This window comes from Lactuca saligna, chromosome 3 (assembly GCF_052625555.1).
Source record: "Lactuca saligna cultivar CGN05327 chromosome 3, ASM5262555v1, whole genome shotgun sequence".
NCBI lineage: Eukaryota > Viridiplantae > Streptophyta > Magnoliopsida > Asterales > Asteraceae > Lactuca > Lactuca saligna.
This window is the reverse complement of record NC_136419.1, coordinates 41,356,526-41,376,570: the sequence shown is the minus strand read 5'-3', so window position 1 is coordinate 41,376,570 and position 20,045 is coordinate 41,356,526. Positions and strand designations below refer to the sequence as shown.

Sequence of the window (20,045 nt, the reverse complement as noted above, 5' to 3'; positions counted from 1 at the left end):
ACAAGGGATATCTCTTTAAGACAGGCATATAATTCTATTAAGCGATAAAGCAGAAATGAATTATCAAGGCAGATAAACTTTCGCTAAAGGAATGATCGAGGGGCAATGCCTGAATGAGGATTTTCTACAACAAAGTTAAATCTAGAAATACTCCCATAGTATTTCATGATTCGCTGCGATGACGACTTGTTGTTTGGGATATTTGGGTAAGTTTTAGGCATGTTGAACACCACCGTCACTCCCAGGCACATGTTGGCCGTCTCTCGGATGAATATAGTTGATCAGGCTATATTGACCCTAGACACGACTACACAACTGCCCAGGTTTAACTGCAGCATACAACACCTGTTTACTTATGTTTTGTTCTACTTGTACTTACAGATCTCGACGGTTAGGTATACTTGTATGTTTTTGAAAATACTTATATTTTGAAGTATACTTTTAGTTCAGAGCACTTAGGCCCCTTAATGTTTATAGTCTTATACCATGTAAGGTTTGGTATACTTAGTTCACTATAAATAAGGGCTCTGATACCAATCTGTCAGACCCCGAAACCTAGGGCGGAAACGTTCCAGGGCGGAGGTGACTTCATGTGAATTTCATAACCAATGTACATAGTAAGCGAAGTAAAACACAAAACATTACATTACATAGATTCATTACATCAGTTTGAAAGTAAAGTAATACAAGTTTCATAGATACATAAGTTTAAACAAAAGAAAGACGTGACTTCCATACGCTCCGTCTTCAAAAGAACGTGGGATACCTGTCTAAGGAGAACCTGAGAATACAAGCATTTTAAAAATCAACATAAAGCTGGTGAGTTTATAAGCGGTTTGTTTTATGAAAATGAACTAGATTCCTTTTTGTTTTCTGAAAAGGTGGTTATCCAAGAAAATCTCATATTTTCTTAAAAGTAATGTTTAGTTTTCTGTTATGTTACACAATTCTGAGAATTTAGACCAAATGGTTGATTGTTCATCATCTCTGGACCCTATCCCATGTTTATCTTTTATTTCCAAAAAAAATTTCCCATCTAAATCAAGGCCTATAAACTATTACTGATAAAGCTAAACTCCAAACACCACCAAAATCGCTAACAAATACAAGTGGAACAACCTTTCAACACCACCTAACAACCCAATAGCTTTTATGGCTTGAACTTCATGGGATCATCCCTAACCTTTGGATCCACACCCATCTTAGCCACCATGGATTTAATGGTGGCACCCTCTAGAATTGTAAACCCTAAAAGTTTAGGTTCCGAGAAAAATCGAGGAATTTTTTGTTTTTAAAGGTGAAACAGATTGAAAGGTCCCTATAGTTTGTAAAATTACATGAAAGGTCCTCCTGCCGTTAAATCTAACATTTCAATTGTTAGATTTTTATGAAAAAGACTATATTGCCCTTGTACCAATATTGCAATACACTACAAACCTCAATAACCATTCGTGTAATTTTATAAATTTGAAATTTTATGTATATATAATTATACATATAAATTCCGAATATATATAAATTATATATATATATATATATATATATATATATATATATATATATATATATATATTCAACAACTTGATAATTTTTTTTTATCTTTTTGGCATTTTATTTTCTATTTTTGTTTTATTTTTAGTTATTTATGGTTTTTAAATGTTTTTATTTATTTTTATTCAAGTAAATAAACTTAAGTTTGATAAACCATGTTGAAACCTTTTTTTTCTTAATTATGAAATGAAATGTTAATGTTTTTTTTTTCTTTTTTTTGCTATTACGTTTTTTTTTTTTTTTTTACTTTAATGTTCTATAATTAATATCATTATCAAGTTTATGTTTGCATTTATCATTATCATTATTTCACCTTTTGTTGTTTTTTTATATATATTTAGTTATTTATTATTCTTCTTATTTTTATTTTTTTTATTCAAGTAATGAAAAATAGAAAAACAAAAAAACAAAAACTCAAACCCAAAGTTGTAAAATACTCTAATATATTAATACATTTTACACTTTTCATATTTTTTGGTTATTTTCGTATTTTTTTTATTAATTTTGGTTATTTATAGTTTTCGTAACTTTTTATTATTTTGATTTATGTAAATAAAAAAGTTATGTTTATTTTGTTTATTTATATTTGTAAATATAACTATTTTATTCACGCGAATCAAAATAAAAAAATTTAAAAAAAAAAATTTACAAAATCCATAAATAACCAAATTTATAAATAAATAAATAAATAAATAAATAAAACTCAAACTCAAACACCAAAATTGTAATATACTCTAATATATTCATTCATTTTACACTTTTTGGAAAATATTAAAAAAAAAATTATCAAGTTGATGAAAAATAAAACGACACAACGAAAAAAAATAAAAATATGAAATAATTAAAAAATAATATGAAAAAAATTAAAAAAATAATACTAAAAAATTATAAAAATTTACGAAAAAACCAAAAAAAGATGAAAATGTAAAATGTATTAATATATTATAGTATATTAGAATTTGGTTTTTGAGTTTTTGTTTTTTGTTTTTCTATTATTCATTACTTGAATCAACATAAATAAAAACAAAAACAATAGAAGAATAATAAATAATTAAAATTATATTAAAAATAGAAAAAAAAAATCAAATAATGATAATGATAAATGCAAACATAAAGTTGCTAACGATATTAACTATTAAGCGTAAAAAAAACATAAACATTAATGGAATAAAATTAAAAAATAAAAAATAAAAAAAAAATAAAAAAAACATTTACGCTTCAATTCACAATAAGAAAAATTAAAGAATAAATAATTTCGACATGGTTTATCTAATTTAAGTTTATTTTCTTGATTCAAAATAAATAAAAATATAACAAAAACCATAAATAACTAAAACTATAAAATAAAAATAGAAAATAAAATGTCAAAAAGATAAATAAATAAATAAATATATATATATATATATATATATATATATATATATATATATATATTAAAACCCATCGTGCCTAAAAACAGTACACTTTATCCGTTTCAGATTTTAACCACATTAATTTGTATCCATTACCTCTTTTCGTCCTTCTAGATTTCGAACATCCGTCTTCCCCAATCGTATATTCCCACCGCCAACGGTTTTCATATGTTTCACCAAATCTTCGAACTCATCTACCAAGATGTGGCAACCAGACACCTTCTCACCACCGCCATCATCGATCGTCACTCATACCATCGTCGCCGCCGACCCATCTCCAGTGCGTCAATTGAAAACCCTTGTCGGCTTCCAATTTCCTGATGCGCAGTGCTGACAAATGAAGTTTTTTTTTGCTTATATAACCCTCGAGATTTTGTTTCCCACATATTCAACCACATCGGAGAAGTACAATCGATGAAAAGTTTTCTAAAGACTTTCTGGTATCTCATTTTCCGTTCATCTGTCTTGCGTCGTATGTGACTTTCAATTTGATTTTGAAATTCCTCTCTATTTTTTAGCCCCTTCAGCTTATGTCGATTAATTTATCCACATATGTTTGATTCATCTGTTCACAAATACAAAGGATTAGAAGGTAGTATTGACGCTCATGTTTATTTAGTTTCTAATGAAATTTGAATGCATCATGATTTATTCAAATTGTATTGGCAGATCAATTCTATTAGTCAAATTATTGGGATTCATTCAATTATGCATTCATCATATCATGTAATCAAGTAAATTTCTCATCTTTACATACCTTCTTAGTTTTCTTTCTTCAATAGTGTTTTTATACTATTAAACCAATTTATGTATCTATTTATAATGGATTTAAAATTCGAAGTTATATAATGGTTTAGAGTTGATGTTTCCAAAAATCACATACATTTCCTGTTTTTATGTTTATCACAAAACAATCTCCATTTAATGGTAATATATTACCTCAAACAATAATAAATTAAATTTGAACTTCGGTCTTTAAACTATTTTAAATCTTTTTTCACTGAATTTGCTTTATTATGTATTCAGTCGTACAATGAGAAAGCCAACTTATGCCTTTTGTTTTTGTATGAAGTTAAAAAAATGGTGTTTTAAGTGTATGTAATCCATCCTTTCGATTAGCAAACATTTAGGATTTGGAATCCCTATTTTTGTATGTGATTTTATAAAGGAATTTTTAAATTTCGTTTGAATATGAACAAAACTAGGAACGAAACTCAAACGAGTGGATGAAACCGTAAATGAAGGAATGAAATTGAACAATCGAGGGTGAAATTATTTGGTGGATCATGGATTATAGAATTTAGAATTTGAAGAACCTACCTTAATGATAATCTAAGTTCAAGATGCAGGTCTGTCCAAGTTCAAACACTATAGACTTGAAAATGATGGTGGTTTGTTGAAGAGATTACAACTCTCGCATTTATGGAAGCACATATGCTTTGTATGAGATTGTGTGGATGCCATTGTGGACCCTCTCTGTATGGTATACCAATGAAATGGATAGAAAAAGTTTTTGTTTATGGGTATGTTTTATAATTCATTTTTTTTTTACTTCGGATATGATGATGCTATCACTAATTAATTTTGTTTTTATTAATGTATTTAAAATTCATCATTTGGTGGCTACTAGGATCTTTCTACATATGTTCACGGGAAGTTACTACAAAGGGAAAGGTAATTCTTCAGTTTCTACATGCTTAATGACTTGATAAGGCTTCAACACATGAACATGTGTTAAATTTTTGTTGGTTTTGAGTTATAAATGGCCTGATTATTGTTGGTGACAATGTGCAGGGTGGTGCCAAAAAGATGCTAATTTCAACTTCATTAGTTGGTACCCATATGTTTTTGTAGGAGTAAATGAGACTACATACAAGCTTTAGTATTTTGTAACCTCATCTCCCTACCTTAAAATAAGAACACTAGGCTGAATGTAAAATTGATGGTAAATTACATCAATACCCTCCTACAAAGTGATTTCTATTACAACAAAACCAATATCTATGATCGTAATTTTTTGTTGGGCACTATTATCTGTTTATTTTCCAGATTAGCAACTTATTGCTACCCCCATACCTATCTTCAATGGTTTTCTCAACACTTGATAGGTCTTACGCACACGAGCAGGTAAAGTTTCAAATTATGTTGATTTTTAGGTGTAAATGTCGTTTGTGCCCTTTTACCACTTTTTGTTGTTGGCAATGTGCAGGTTGTGTGAATATTTTTTTTTTCTTTCAATTTTGTTGTTTTATGGAAACATTTAAAAAAGAAAAAAAGTTAAAGTTGCCGATTGAAACAACAATAGTATTGAGGTAAAAGGCATGGCTAATAGTTCTACTCTTATGTTCTATTGTAACTTTTGTTTCTGCATGTTTACTTATATTTTATTTAGTTTTATTTGTATTTTGTAGGATCGAGTTGAGCCAGAGTAAACTCCAGAATCTAAAAGGGGTATCAAGTCATATGCAATTCTTTCCCGACCTGTTAATGAAATTGTTATAGAACAGGTTCTTACTTCTACCCAATTATACACGAATAATTGCTTTTAAAATCTATCCAGTTATAAAATTGTACATTTACTTTTTCCATTAATGCTACACTTTGCTTTGGAAAATCTCCCAAATTATAGCACTGGACTTTTTATTTTTTGTTTTTTTTATTATAAACACATTGGACTTTGGAAACCCGATTATAATATTATGCTTTCCGTTTTTATTCCCTCTTATTATTGGGTCATTGGGCTTTGGAAAAACTACCAAATGGTAGCATTGTGATATTAATTTTATATTATGAAAGACATTCTGCTTTGAAAAATCTACCCAACCATAGCAACGTACTTCCATTTTTTACAAGTTAAGTCATTTTTCTTTGAAAATAATTATCTAATTATAGCATTGTACTTCCATCTTTTTTCTTATTAGCTCATTGTACTTCAAAAATCTACGAAATTGCTTTGATGAAAATTCTTTTGTTATTAGATAACATTGACATAATTAAACATATTTATTTGAAGTACAATCCTCTAATAAGATGGAAAGTAGGTTGCTATGATAAACAAATCAATATAACAAATTCCCTTTCTTGCATTTAACATTTAAACCAATTTTAGAATTGTTGGAGATTTTTTAAAGAAACAATTTTTTTTTTAATTTTTTTATATTAACATACCTTTACAATTTCATGTTTACCGGATAATCAAGTTGAGTCTCGGGCAGTTGGCGATGTTTCATAAGGCAACATCTAATAAGCTTTTGCTTCAACAAAAGCAATATGTAATTTATAGAAGCATTTATTAGCATAAAAAAGTTAACATGAATTTAATTTTATAGAAAGCACTGGCTGAGTCCTTCAATTCAATTGAATTTTGTGGTTTTGGTTTCAAAAAGAGTTAGCGTTGCAATTTTACTCATTGTTTTAAAGTTTATTAAAAATTTTGAACCCTGTTACAAATATAACAAATGTGTTTGGGGGTGTGGGTATGTGGTCATTAGGACCAAAAGTGATTAGGACCAAAAGTGTTAGGAAACTTCAAAAGAACTAAAATGGCCGCACAAAACTTTTTCGAACCAAAACCCTTCGGACTAAACAAATACGTCTTCTAAAAAAATTGATCTTAAACTTATAGATTAAAAAAACTCTATACGAAAACAAAACAAACGTCGTCATCCGGTACCTTTGTCCCATGCATAGCATGATTCAACTACTAGTTAAATATAAAATGCGAAATTTATAATTTATATGTATACATAAAGTTTCAAATTTATAAAATTACATGAATGGTCTTTGAGGTTTGTAATGTGTTACAATATTGGTACAAGGGTAAAATAATCTTTTCCATTAAAATCTAACAGCTAAAAAATTAGATTTAACGGTAGGAGGACCTTTCATGTAATTTTACAAACCACAAGGACCAATCGCGTAACTTTTTACTAGAAAATCCTCGAAGTGCGATATTTTGTAAACCACGGGAACCAATTGTGATATTTTGTCTTATTTGTTTTACCATAGATATTTAAATTAAATTAAATGTTTAAGAAATTAGGAAAAAAAAAACAAAAAACAAATTAAAACCACATATTAATCTTTTCAAGTTTAGCAGAAAATAATTTTATAATGAAACTAGCAACGCATCAAAAAAATATCCTGTTTTGACCCTGGAAAAAATACATACAGGACCATTTTTGTAGTTTTGTTTTTTTCTTTTATAATTTATTGATTTTTTAAGAAAACCAATAAATCAATAAAGATTTTTTTTTTTTTTTTTTAAATCAATAAATCAATTATAGATCTTTGAATACGATATTATAACATTTTAGAATAAAATTTAACGAATTGATCTGCTGACAATCTCAACGTCTACAGACGTTCACAAATCACAAATTTTTCCCCCAAAATCCTCCAACACGTCGCCACCGGATCACCACCGTAGTCAAACCCTAGCCACTGCGCCGCAATTCCAACCCTCACCACTTCCACCACATCACCAGAAAGACGTAGAGACAAAGCATTTGCACAAGCACGCAGTTTTGAAAAACAAACATGAGGCCACCGAAGAAGACGATCCACGTGATATCGTCATGGATACAGCGGCAACCGCCAAAGGTGAAAGCTTTTCTCGCCGTAGTCGCAGGCATGGTGGCCTTGGTGTTGCTACGCGCGATTGTGCACGATCACGACAATCTCTTTATTGCTGCCGAAGCTGTTCACTCCATTGGAATCACCGTCCTTATATATAAACTCTCTAAGGAAAAAACTTGTGCTGGTTAGTTATTTAACAAATTGATCTAAGCATCGTTTACTTGTTTAATGCAATTCCGTATAATTCCCTCCTTTCTTAGTTCTCCATATCAATGACATTATGGAATTACCTCGGTTTTCGTTTCATCATAAATTATTGCTTTTGTATTTCAAAATTGAAGTGGATTCCAAAAACTCCTGGATAATAATTTAACACTTACATTCCCCTTTGTAAGTTGCAACTAACTATCCCTACAAATTGAATGCCATTGTTTTATGTCTTCGATTTTTCATAACGATAATAATAGTCTAAAATATATGATAAATTGACACACGATTGCAGGCATATCACTGAAAACACAAGAGCTAACAGCAATGTTTTTAGCTGTTAGACTTTATTGTAGTTTTGTGATGGAATATGACATACACACCCTGCTTGATTTGTCAACATTTGCTGCAACTTTGTGGGTTATCTTTATGATCCGTTTTAGACTCAAATCAAGCTACATGGAGGACAAAGACAACTTTGCAATGTACTATGTGGTAAGCCCTTAATTAAATTCTTTGGGGAAAATTACCTATTTGCCCATTACCTTTATATACCAAATTTCTTTTGTAGGCTGTTCCTTGCGCCATATTAGCTTTGTTAATTCATCCATCAACATCACATCATATCATAAACCGGATATTTTGGGCATTTTGTGTTTATCTTGAAGCTGTTTCTGTTCTACCTCAACTTAGAGTCATGCAAAACACAAAGGTTTATAATCATAATTCATAATATATATAACAATATAACATCTTCCCTTTTTTTCTTATTTTTATATGACTCTTTTTGGCAGATTGTTGAACCATTCACTGCTCATTATGTATTCGCTCTTGGTGTCGCAAGGTTCTTAAGCTGTGCTCATTGGGTTCTCCAGGTTTGACTTTGACTTTTTTTTTATTATTGTTTTTCATTTGATTTACATTATTTTTTTTTTTTTTTTTTTTTTTTTTTTTTTTTTTTTTTTTTTTTTTTTCCATTTGACAGGTTTTGGATAGTCGTGGGCATCTGCTTACTGCCTTAGGTTATGGTTTATGGCCTTCAATGGTTTTAATATCAGAAATTGTCCAAACTTTTATATTAGCCGACTTCTGTTACTACTATGTGCAAAGGTACATGTATACTTCATGCTTATTAGGGGTAAATACGTCAAAACAATTTATTACCATGTGATAACGTTTGTGTTTGTTTTTGTTATGTTTTTCAGTGTTTTTGGTGGACAACTTGTTTTACGTCTACCTTCTGGAGTTGTGTAGGCCAAGAATCGTATTGTTGATCTGTTTTTTAAAGATTTTTATTTTTTCACTTTTTCATTTTCATTTTTATATATGTTTAAATTTTGTGATTAGGGTTTTTGTTTTTGTGAATTGGTGGATGTTGTAAATTTGGTGACGTGGATGTGGTCGTGGTTTAAATTATAACTCCTGCGATTTTAACTAAATTATATGGTGTTTGACTAGTCAACAAAAAATGAATATAAGTTTGTTGCTATTATCAGTAAAAAAAAAATTAAATATAAAGAAAGATGTGTATGAAAGACTATTTCTTTAACACCAAGTGTGAAGTATTTTTATATTAACTATCATTTTGTATGTATATATGGCAACATTTCAAGTAAAAGAACTGTTTTGACTTTCAATTTCCAAACGATACTTTATTTATTTTTATTGGAATTGAACTCAAAACCTTTGAGTTTGAGGCTCAAAACAAAGAGCGTTATTAAACGGTCAAGTTCTTTGTAAGAATACCTTCAAAAGTAACACCAGGCCCAAAAGCCAAAATAAGGCCCAAATCAGGCCCACCATCTTTCCCTTCTTTCTTCCTCTTCAAACCCTCTTCAATCAAATACTCCAACACATACACAATCGTATTACTACTTGCATTTCCATAATCCGCCAAAGCCTTTCTACTTGCATTCAATTTATCCGGCAATAAATCAAGTTTTTTCTCTAACTTGTTCAATATAGCCGGCCCACCAGGATGCACGGCCCAAAACAAATCATTATATGCCATCTCATTAGGCCCATAATAGCCCATTAACTTGTCACAAAACCCCTTCACATTATCCTCAATGATTTCAGGAAGATCTCTATCTAATCTAAAGCTAATCCCCTCTTCACTTAGCCTCCCATCAATAACCTTTTCGGTGTCGGGCAGGAAATTCTGTATCGCAGTATGCAACTCAAACAACGGGCTTTCCGGCCCAGTGGGGTCAGACCCGATCAACATCGCACCCGCACCATCTCCAAAAAGTGCAACCCCAACTAGGTCATACGGGCGGTTCACATTTGGTGGTTTGTACCCGACAATAGTAGTTTCAGCTGTTGCAAGCAGGACCCGACTTCCCGGGTTGTTTTCGGCTATATCTTTAGCAACTCGTAGTCCTGCTACACCGCCTGAGCAGCCCGAGAAGTAAAGTAGGACCCGGTTGGTGTTTGGGCTTAGCCCAAGCCCTTTGGCTAAGTAAATATCGCCACCTGGGAGTCGGGCCTCGCTAGAGGAAACATACACCAAGTGGGTGATATCAGAAATGGGTCGGGCCCATTTTTTGATGCATGCTTGTGAGGCTTCGATTGCCATTTGTGTAACCGCCTTGTTGGCAATCTCTAGTCTTTGTCTGACTGTCGGTAAGCCTTCGAGTGCTAACTCGGGGTATTTCTCGAGTATCTCTTGTGACATAACCACATATCTTGTTTTCACACATGTAGTTTTACCTATTAAAAAAAAAAACACAAAATGAAGATAGTTTATTTAAAAAACAAAAAGGGAAAGAACGAAGTTTATTACATAGTCGAGAGAGCTTCTGTTTGAGTTCCGGGTCATCACAATTGGTATCCTTAAAATAGCCTTCAACAAGTAGATCTTGCATAACAAGTTGGTGAGGGAATGCTTTCCCAAGAGCCAAGATGTTGGCTTTTCCGACACTTGATTTGGTTGTCATCTCCACTTTTTTTTGTATTTAAGCAAAAGGATGAGATGAAAAGTTTATTATTGATGTTGGTTTATATACACACATTGGTTGCGTGTTTTATGGCAAGAATCTTGACAAAATCACTCAAAGGGAGAGCAAGAAGGGAAGTTATGGTTTTCTTTTTAGGAGATGTAAAAGGGTTAGTTGAAGTGCAAGAAAGTCATGAAAAAAATGCACTAAAGAAGTAAGTATTTAGCGGGTGGCTTGTTATTAGGATCTAGTTTCAAGGAGTGTCTTTGGTGTGAACTCTAGCCACTAGTCACTTTTTACAGACAAATCAACATCAGTAACTATCTGTCAGTGTCTCAGTGTCAGTCTCAGTCCCAATCAGATGCACGACAAACATTATACAATACAAGATTCATAAGCGAAAACTTAAAAGCATAAATAAAGGTTACAAGGTCGACAAAAACTTATAGAAAGTTGTATTTTTTCCAAGTATTTGATTTATGGAATATTGTCTTGAAAGACAATTCCTATACGCATTTGCCAACATCAATGTGGACACATGTCGTCATATCATTCGTTCAATACAAATCAATTGTGTTACAAAAAGTCGATTTTACCCCATCCAAACATGATGGTGAAGACGGTTTCAAAGTTCTGAGATGGATTTTCCGCTGATGTAATCAACCACTCGAGCCACTGATTCACCGAGTGCGACCGTGACAGCTGTCAAATTTTGCAAAAATTCTTCGGAAGTTGGTTTATCTCCATCAACAATATCAGTGACAGCTTTTATAAAAATTGCAGGAACTTTTAGAAGATCTGCCACGTAAGCAACAGCAGCACCCTGAAAACACCCAAATAGTTTGTTTTCATAAATACTAAACATCATTTATTCAGACAACACTTTATCTCAAAAAAAAAAAAAGGTTACCTCCATGTCTTTGACTGTTGCATCATTTGCAATTATGGAAGATTCATCCATTGGAGTCATATCCAAGGAATCTCCAGTTGACAGTTTGCCAACCTGGAATTTACAAGAAATATTATCTCAGATATTTCAAAATGTCAAAAAAAATGTTGTTTGATAATTTTATTTTTTTAATGTCTACCTTAAGGTTGAGGTCCTTTAACAGATTTGGTGTTGAGCAACCTTTTCGCAAACCAACTCCATACAGATCAAAAACCTGCATTATTACACAGAAATTATCAAAATAAAACAAAAGGCAAAAGGATTTTTCTAGAATAATTATATCTTATGAAATTGTTAGATGAAAAATACAAAAAAAGGGTGAGTCATATAAGTGAATATTACTGGGATTGGTATCCTTCTATCATGAAAGGCAACTGCTGATGCAGCATACACATCACCAATACATGCTCCTTTTGCCTGAAATTTTTATAAAGTCAAATAATAATCTCAAAAATAAATTAGGAAAAAGAAAAAAAAAATACTTACTTTAAAGCCACCAGCAGTGCCAGCATTTATAATAAGGTCTGGCTTTAAGGCTTGAATAGCAGCGTAAGTCACAAGAGATGCAGAAACAGTGCCAACACTGTCAACTCCTGAGAAATAATAATAATAATAATAAATTAATAAAATTTATTTACATTCAGACATTTATAAAGACTGACTGAACAACAAAAACTCACCTAAAGTAGCATCTTTCCCTGGCCATATGATGTTTACATTCAGACCTTTGTAAGAGCCATGAAAGCGGACCCAAGGTGTTCCTTTTGGGAACCTGTGTGATTAAATTTGATAATTAAACTTCTCATTTCAATTAATCGAATCAAGCTTTCTGCCCCATGTCATTCAACCCTGACATATTTTCATCAGATGCAGAACTGATTGGCCTTTTGATTTTTTAGGGCCAAAATAATCAGACACTAGGATACTGTGTTGCTACAACAAATCTGGATAAATGTAAAATTAGGTATAGTTCGTTGAAGGTCACAAGGATCAATTCGATCACGCATCCAAAATTGATTAAGGCGTCTTAGCAGAACTGGTCGTTGAACGTCGCGAAACCCATGCCCCTTAATCACAGCATGATAACTTAAAGCAACTAACCTCATAAACTAGAATAAGCATTTCTCCTTTTCTTGAGAGACATAATCGACTACTTACAGGAACGCAAAACATGATTCTACATATAATGAATAAGTAATCGAGAATTGAAAAGAAGGAGCAAAAACTCACGGAGAATTTAGGTCCTCCGTCAGCTTAAAAGTGTCCACAAGAGGAAGTGCTTCCGTTTGCATAGCTGCTCGAGTTTCCATTTAACAAAATCATAATCATGACCTACTACTTCACACAGACACAACAAGTACATAAATATATGTGTAGAGAGAAAGGTAAAGTACCGATGATGATAACGATAGTAGAAATATGGTTATCGGAGGAGGAGATAGCTGAAATGGTCTCCTGGTTGCTGCCCTTCTCATTTTCAGCATGATTAAGATCCATCGTCGTCGTCGGCAGCGGCGGCTCGGCGGTTATTTTCTCTCCCTAATAATCCGACAGAGGAGAGAGAGAGAGGAAATTGGAGGAGCGAATCGGGTAGAGACGTCTTGTATAAAAAGATTACATTATAAATGGCAAATTGAACAGGTTATTCCATTCATATTTGTTTAGTAAAAAAAATGTCAATTTTAAAGTTTAATGTGAAAGCATCTTCAATTTTTTTCTTTTTTTCTAGCTTAAAAGAGAAAGAAAGCTCGTTTATCATTTATTATTAACAAAATTATATAAATGGTGTTGGAAAATAGTAAGTTGACTAGTATTCTTGTCGTTTGTTCAATGTAGGCTCGAAAAGAACATTATGTGACTTTATAAGGTTGTTAAAAAAATGTGTTAAGCTTACATGTGTATCTAAAAATGCTGGTGGACGTGAGGTTTCACAAAATGGCACGATTCATGTCACTTTCCACTTCACATGCTACATTGAGTTGTCTTGGTTGGAGTTGATTATGTGTTAACTTGGTAGATAAGCCTCAAGGATCTTTTAAAAACCCCGGAAAACGATGCCTTATACTATGGTTTTTATCCGATCAACCGCATGACACATGTGCCAAGCCAACAAATGGTTGTTGTCATCACAGTTTCACATTTTGGGAGGCTCCTAGGTCTAGGAGTATAAATACGGCCTTCAAAGAGTTGTATTCCACACACCAAAAATCGAGATCTCATTTTTTTTTTTTTTTTTTTTACAAATTTGCAAGCAGGCTATTTCAAAATCTCAAAATATATATATATATATATATATATATATATATATATATATATATATATATATATATATATATATATATATATATATATATATATATATATATATATATAGGGTCGGTCCAAGTCGATTTAAACTCGTGTCAAAATTAAAAATGACGCCCTTTTTTTGACCTTCAAATTGGATGGAATACATTATGACAATTTAAAAAAACGAGCAAATAATCCCAATTTTTCTTTCATTATTAAACCACACGGTGTAAGTTTAAACCCCGTTGTATAAAAAGGACTATATTCAACCACATTTTTCATGTTTTACACCAATTTTTTTTTTATCTATAATACCCAAAATCCCCATTTTGACTTTTACAACCAATATAAGTAGATCATAATATGAGAATATATAAACCAAGTGAAAGTGGACACAATTGTTATGAAAATGTACAAATGTAGTGAAAGTGGACAAACACAAGCCACATCATGTGCCAAATGGAGTAAAGCGTATTATCGTATGCATGTATAAAAAACATGGTTCTAAAAAACATATTATGGCGCGCCTCCAGGCGTGTCATGACGCGAGGTGTGGTGTAGCCATTACGAAAACGTCCATGGCGAGTTTGTGAAGTGTGGCGTCCAAATAACGTGTCAAGACGCGCCTTATCGCGTTATGGCACGAGCTTTTTTCAAGGCGCGGGATTTTTTTGTTTTTTGTTTTTTTTTTGTTTTTTTTTATCGGGCCTAAAATAAATGAGTTTTTGTTAACCTTTTTCTATTAGATATTAGTATAACACTTCTAAAAACTTCATATATTTGATAAAATTCAATAATTATATGATTTATATCTTTTAATGTATATAATATAGTCCCGCCTTGAAAAACGTCATTGCTCGCCAAGCCTTGTCATGGCTTAACTTTTACCTTGCCGTCAAGGCACATCTTACATTATTTAGAACCTTGATAAAAACCCGCCAGTCAGAGTCAACAGCAAACCAAAATTAAATAGCATGAAACGATTAAACTTTAATCAATGAAGCACCCTCCAAACAAATAGAAAAACAATGCGACAGTTTTCCGGCTTCGTGCTAACCCATTTAAGCTTCTGTTTTCTTGAAAATGGTTGTGAAGCCATGTATTAGAAGGAGACAACAAATATTCATGATTGTTTACGGAAAACTAAAGTGTCCTCTCTTGAAAGGTGTTGACATCATCTATTAAGAGGCAAAAAAAAAATCTCTAACTACGATGTTGGGCCTTTAGTAGCATTCTATTAGATTAATAAGTAAAATTTATAAAAATGAAAAGTACAAAAAAATCCATAACTATAATGTTGGGGGTTTAGCCTTCTATTAGATTAATGAGTAAAATTTATAGAAAAATTTTAAAGGTATAAAATCAAAGGTTCGAACACGAGACCTTACACATCTCAACTAAGACGCATCAATAATTTCAATCAAAGTTACTTTTGGTTATGTGTTGTACATTATATATTATATTATATTATATATATACACACACTGATCGTAATTTGCACGAGCTCAAGATTTGGCGAGGCCAAGGGCACCCATCCAGTTTGCCTTGACTCCATGGCCAGCCCTGTTTCTATAGTTGTTAAAACGAAAGAAAAAATGTATTAATCCTAAGATTTTACTGTGAAACATACATCCACATAGGTCATGTCAACATAAAACCAAAATTATGCATAGAACCACAGAACCACCTTATGAACCTTTAGATCAAATTAAGAGAAATAAGAGTAGGATGGTAAAATAATAATTTTATTAAAAAAGGAAAGGGTCAATTATATCATTTGTCCCGCATGCATGTGTCAAAATGCACGTTTAGTCCTATTTTCAAAACTTAACTTAGATCGTCCTTTGTTTGATTTAACCTTGCATGCCTCATCCTTAAAAGACAGTTTTGTTGGGAACTTAGTCTGTGCCAAATTTTAAATGACCATAATACCCTTATGTTTTTATTTTTCAATTAATTTAATGTTTATATTATGATATTCAATTAAGAAAAATAATAAATGCCTCCTCCCCCTTCACACCCATTTCACTATGTTGGGTAAACTGTGACATCCTAAATTTCACGGCTATATAAGACCGATTTGTTTATGTTTTATTTTAAAATTAAGGTATTCTTTTGAAGAATAATATTACGGAATTTGTTCCCAGAAAAACATGATAAATATATTATCAAATCATTTCCGAAGAAATGTATTTTATTTGTATTAAAAGATTGAGATGTCATCGTCAATACCGAAACATAAGCATAAACAGACCTTACATTCATTTAAGCTAATGATTCACATCTCCTTTACTCTCTCAGTGTAATGTATCTTCGCATCGATACCTATGATACAAATAAGTTGAGTGAAAACCTGGTGAGTACACATAGATTTCATCAATCCCACAATGTTGTATCATATATATATATATATATATATATATATATATATATATATATATATATATATTAGAACTCGTAATATACAATTTCACCTCATATAAACAATTTTACCACACCCCGTTGATCCTCATAATGACACGATTCATACTCCCCGATCTAAATTTAATAACTTTACCTAATGCATACTCTCGGATCAGGTTTGTGTTAATCCATGCTCTCGGATCAATGACAAATGACTATGTCCACTACATGCTCTCGGACTAGGGACAAATGATAATGTCTAATCCATAGTCTCTGATTAATAACAAATAATTATGTCCTCCCATACTCTCGGACTAAGGACGAATGACTATATCTAATTTGTGCTCTCGGATTAATGACAAATTTTAAAGTTCGACCCTCCGTGTATATCTCACCCGTACTCATAAGGAGATATTACCCGATATTCATCCCAATTAATTTAGATTTATTCTGTATCCTAAATCATCATGTATTATCATATATGCAAACGACTCAACAAGTTATGGACAATAGTCTACGCCTTAAAGTTTCTATTGAAGCCATTCAATGGCTCACGTTTCAGGGATGTGCTTTAAGAGGTCATGATGAACAACCTAACTCAAGAAATCAGGGAATTTCCTTGAATTAATAAAGTTCCTTGCTTCTTATAACAAGACTGTTGTTGATGTTGTGTTAGAAAATGCTTCTCAAAATGCAAAGTACACATCACCAGATATCCAAAAAGAAATATTACATGTTTTAGCTACAAATGTACAAAAAGCAATTCGTGATGAAATCGGGATGTCAAAATTTTGTTTAATAGTTGACGAGTCTCAAGATGAATCTAAGAAATAGCAAATGGCTATTGTTGTGAGATTTGTCGACCAAGATGGGCATGTCAAAAAAAGATTTTTGGACTTAATTCATGTTCCTTGAAAAATGAGATATTATGTTCTTTATCTTATCATAAACTTAGTGTTCAAGATATTCGGGGTCAAGGATATGATGGGGCTAGTAACATGCATGGAGAATGGAATGGGTTGCAAGCTTTATTATTAAAGGAATGTGCATACGCTTATTATATACATTGTTTTGCCCATCAACTACAATTGGCTCTACTTGCAGCATCTAAAGATGCGACTGAGGTACATAACTTCTTTAAGACCTTAAACTTTGTAGTTAATGTCATATCTTCTTCTTCCAAACGTAATGATCAATTGCAAGATGCTCAAATTGCTGAAATTTCTCATTTAACTGAAGCTGGAGAAATTAAGAGTGGAAAAGGCATAAATCAAATACAAACATTGCAGAGGCCTGGAGATACTAGGTGGAGTTCTCATTTCAAATCAATTTACAGTTTGATAAGATTGTTTGGTCCGTCTTTTGTAGTATTGAATGATATTGCTATAAAAGGTTCTACATTTTCTCAAAGAGGTGATGCGGTATATGCACTTACACATGCAATATCATTCAATTTTGTCATTGTTATACACATGATGAAAGAAATAATGGGGATAACTGACAAGCTTTGCCAAACTTTACAACAAAAATCTATTGATATTGTTAATGCTCTATCCTTGGTTTCTACAGCAAAAAAATTTATTCAAAAGTTGAGAGATGAAGGTTGGCAATCGCTTTTGGACCAAGTGGTTTGTTTTTGTGAGAAAAATAGCATTCCTGTCCCTAACATGAATGAAACTTATAGATATGTAATTCATTAACGTCGTGACAAAGACAATACGACTACAGAACATCACTATCGGGTTGAACTATTCATTGCTGGTATTGATAGTCAGTTGCAAGAGTTGAATTCTAGATTTAATGAGTCTGAAACAGAGCTTCTCCGTCTTAGTGTTATGCTAGATCCAAGAAAATCCTTAAATGTTGAGGATATATGTAAATTGGCAACATCATATTATCCAATGGACTTTACGGAGCATGAAAGGAAGTTGTTGAAACTTGAGTTACAACATTATGAACTAGATGTCCAAAATCACCCACAATTGAAAAAAATTTCTACAATTTCTGAGTTGTGTAGAGGCCTACATGAAACAGGAAAGTCAGGTACTTATCCTTTGCTTGATAGATTGATTCGTCTTATATTGACTCTCCCTGTTTCTACCGTGACATCTGAAAGAGCATTTTCAGCAATGAAAATTGTGAAAACATGACTCCGAAATACCATGAATGATAATTTTCTTAAAAGTTGTTTGCTTGTTAACATCGAGAGAGAGATTGCTCATACATTTCCTACAAATGATATTATAGACGATTTTTATTCCATTAAACAAAGACGAGCACAACTTAAAGTGCCTAAGGTACTATTTCCTATGTTTATATATTTTTTTAATTTTCTAAAATGAACCATATATATCTATGTTAAAATGACTTATTTCAATACTTGCAGGTTAATAGATGAATATAAGTCGCTGCATTGAAGATTGAGGTTAATGGAGACAAATTTTAGTTAGTTGAAATATTTGAAGATTGAGGTTAATGGAAACAAATTTTTAATTCTTTGTGTTTTTTTTTTTTTTTTAAATTTAGACCTATTATTTTATTCGGGTATAACATTATACTTTAATATATTATTACATTGTGAGCCCCCCTTAATCTTAAATCCTGGCTCCGCCCCGTGGAAAGTGGACGTGTTCTTCATTTGTGACTCGTGAAAATAACAACATGTATTTTTTTTATCTGATTAACGAACCACAAATGCAGATTAGTCACATATGAATACGGAAGGAATACAATAATACAGATATTACGAATACGGATGGAAATCAAATTTCATTAATAATAAAATATCATTATATATATATATATATATATATATATATATATATATATATATATATATATATATATATATATATATAAGGGTTGGCGGGTTGACCCGCGAATCCAAACAGATAACCCAACCCAAAACCATCTATTTGCGGGTTGGATCAGTGTCGGGTTATGAGTTGGATCGAAAGTTGTCACCCCTTGACACAACGTGGGAGGATCCCAGTGGCAGAGACACTTGGAAATAGAAGGATCGTTATTCAATTTGTTGGGCGTGTTGGGTGTGGCTGTTTTTCTCGTGTGACTTAGTTTGTGGAACATGCTCTAGTAGGGTGTAATATGGTGTTAAGGTTAGAGATTTAGTGTTAAACTTTGTTCGAACCGAAGAAATTAATAAAAAGATATGCATTACCATCCACAAAGATGATTGTTTTAGATGATGTTATGTGAGATATTCATTACCATAAGCTATTATCTACTATAGTGTTTATGAATGAAAAGAAAAACAAGGTGTTCAACAATATCTGCCACAGTTTAGATAAATGTTATCTCACAACCTTCACTTTGTATAAACATAGGATAATAAAGGGTATTATAAAGGGTATACATAAGTGTTTATGCACTTATTCCAGCTTTTGCTAGTTATAATATTTTTATTTGTTTATATATTTCGTTATTTCCAAAAAATATAATGATTATGTTTGTACTAGTGTTTGTTTGGTTAAGAAATTGTGGTCGAATCAAATTTAAAATGATATTCCTTAGGAAATTTAATTTAAAATGATATTCCCTTAGGAAATTTATGAGAAAATTGCAAATTTAATAAAAAAACACTAATTACTTGGTAGAAAATAACCAAAAAAATTGAAATTGCAAATATAACCATCAAAATTGCAGATTAGAATGCTCCATCTACGATTTGACCATCTCATCTGCGAATGTACAAGTGGT

The 20,045-nt window shown here is 31.8% G+C and overlaps 4 protein-coding genes across 4 annotated transcripts; 2 read left to right on the top strand and 2 right to left on the bottom strand.

Moving 5' to 3' along the window:
• Positions 1-7,285: 7,285 nt before the first annotated feature.
• Positions 7,286-9,187, top strand: LOC145035900 (uncharacterized). The gene is made up of 6 exons (XM_078984402.1): positions 7,286-7,725; positions 8,044-8,243; positions 8,320-8,460; positions 8,543-8,623; positions 8,734-8,858; positions 8,954-9,187. The coding sequence occupies exons 1-6, from the start codon at positions 7,503-7,505 to the stop codon at positions 9,000-9,002; spliced, it is 819 nt and encodes a 272-aa protein (XP_078840528.1). The 5' UTR covers positions 7,286-7,502; the 3' UTR covers positions 9,003-9,187.
• LAP5 (Chalcone and stilbene synthase family protein) lies at positions 9,038-10,798 on the bottom strand. Its single transcript, XM_078984401.1, has 2 exons — positions 10,534-10,798; positions 9,038-10,460 (listed from the first exon to the last, which is right to left on the bottom strand). Exons 1-2 carry the CDS (start codon positions 10,685-10,687, stop codon positions 9,466-9,468), a joined length of 1,149 nt encoding a protein of 382 aa, XP_078840527.1. The 5' UTR covers positions 10,688-10,798; the 3' UTR covers positions 9,038-9,465.
• A 332-nt stretch (positions 10,799-11,130) lies between these two features.
• Positions 11,131-13,251, bottom strand: LOC145035901 (Phosphorylase superfamily protein). Its single transcript, XM_078984403.1, has 8 exons — positions 13,031-13,251; positions 12,867-12,930; positions 12,317-12,408; positions 12,123-12,229; positions 11,979-12,053; positions 11,776-11,850; positions 11,598-11,690; positions 11,131-11,510 (listed from the first exon to the last, which is right to left on the bottom strand). The coding sequence occupies exons 1-8, from the start codon at positions 13,131-13,133 to the stop codon at positions 11,313-11,315; spliced, it is 807 nt and encodes a 268-aa protein (XP_078840529.1). The 5' UTR covers positions 13,134-13,251; the 3' UTR covers positions 11,131-11,312.
• A 3,914-nt stretch (positions 13,252-17,165) lies between these two features.
• LOC145035412 (uncharacterized) lies at positions 17,166-18,028 on the top strand. Its single transcript, XM_078983956.1, has 2 exons — positions 17,166-17,200; positions 17,284-18,028. Exons 1-2 carry the CDS (start codon positions 17,166-17,168, stop codon positions 18,026-18,028), a joined length of 780 nt encoding a protein of 259 aa, XP_078840082.1.
• The last annotated feature ends 2,017 nt before the right edge of the window (positions 18,029-20,045 follow it).

Bases quoted from the DNA above. Each gene is read 5' to 3' on its own strand.
- LOC145035901 (XM_078984403.1), bottom strand. From the start codon at position 13,133: ATGGATCTTAATCATGCTGAAAATGAGAAGGGCAGCAACCAGGAGACC. The intron at 12,931-13,030 runs GTACTTTACCTT...AAACTCGAGCAG, and splicing joins TACTATCGTTATCATCATCG to CTATGCAAACGGAAGCACTT. The intron at 12,230-12,316 runs GTGAGTTTTTGT...ATTATTTCTCAG, and splicing joins AGGGAAAGATGCTACTTTAG to GAGTTGACAGTGTTGGCACT.
- LOC145035412 (XM_078983956.1), top strand. From the start codon at position 17,166: ATGGCTATTGTTGTGAGATTTGTCGACCAAGATGG. The intron at 17,201-17,283 runs GCATGTCAAAAA...TCATAAACTTAG, and splicing joins AGATTTGTCGACCAAGATGG to TGTTCAAGATATTCGGGGTC.
- LAP5 (XM_078984401.1), bottom strand. From the start codon at position 10,687: ATGACAACCAAATCAAGTGTCGGAAAAGCCAACATCTTGGCTCTTGGG. The intron at 10,461-10,533 runs GTAATAAACTTC...TTTTTTTAATAG, and splicing joins ACAGAAGCTCTCTCGACTAT to GTAAAACTACATGTGTGAAA.
- LOC145035900 (XM_078984402.1), top strand. From the start codon at position 7,503: ATGAGGCCACCGAAGAAGACGATCCACGTGATATCGTCATGGATACAG. The intron at 7,726-8,043 runs GTTAGTTATTTA...ACACGATTGCAG, and splicing joins TAAGGAAAAAACTTGTGCTG to GCATATCACTGAAAACACAA. The intron at 8,461-8,542 runs GTTTATAATCAT...TCTTTTTGGCAG, and splicing joins GAGTCATGCAAAACACAAAG to ATTGTTGAACCATTCACTGC.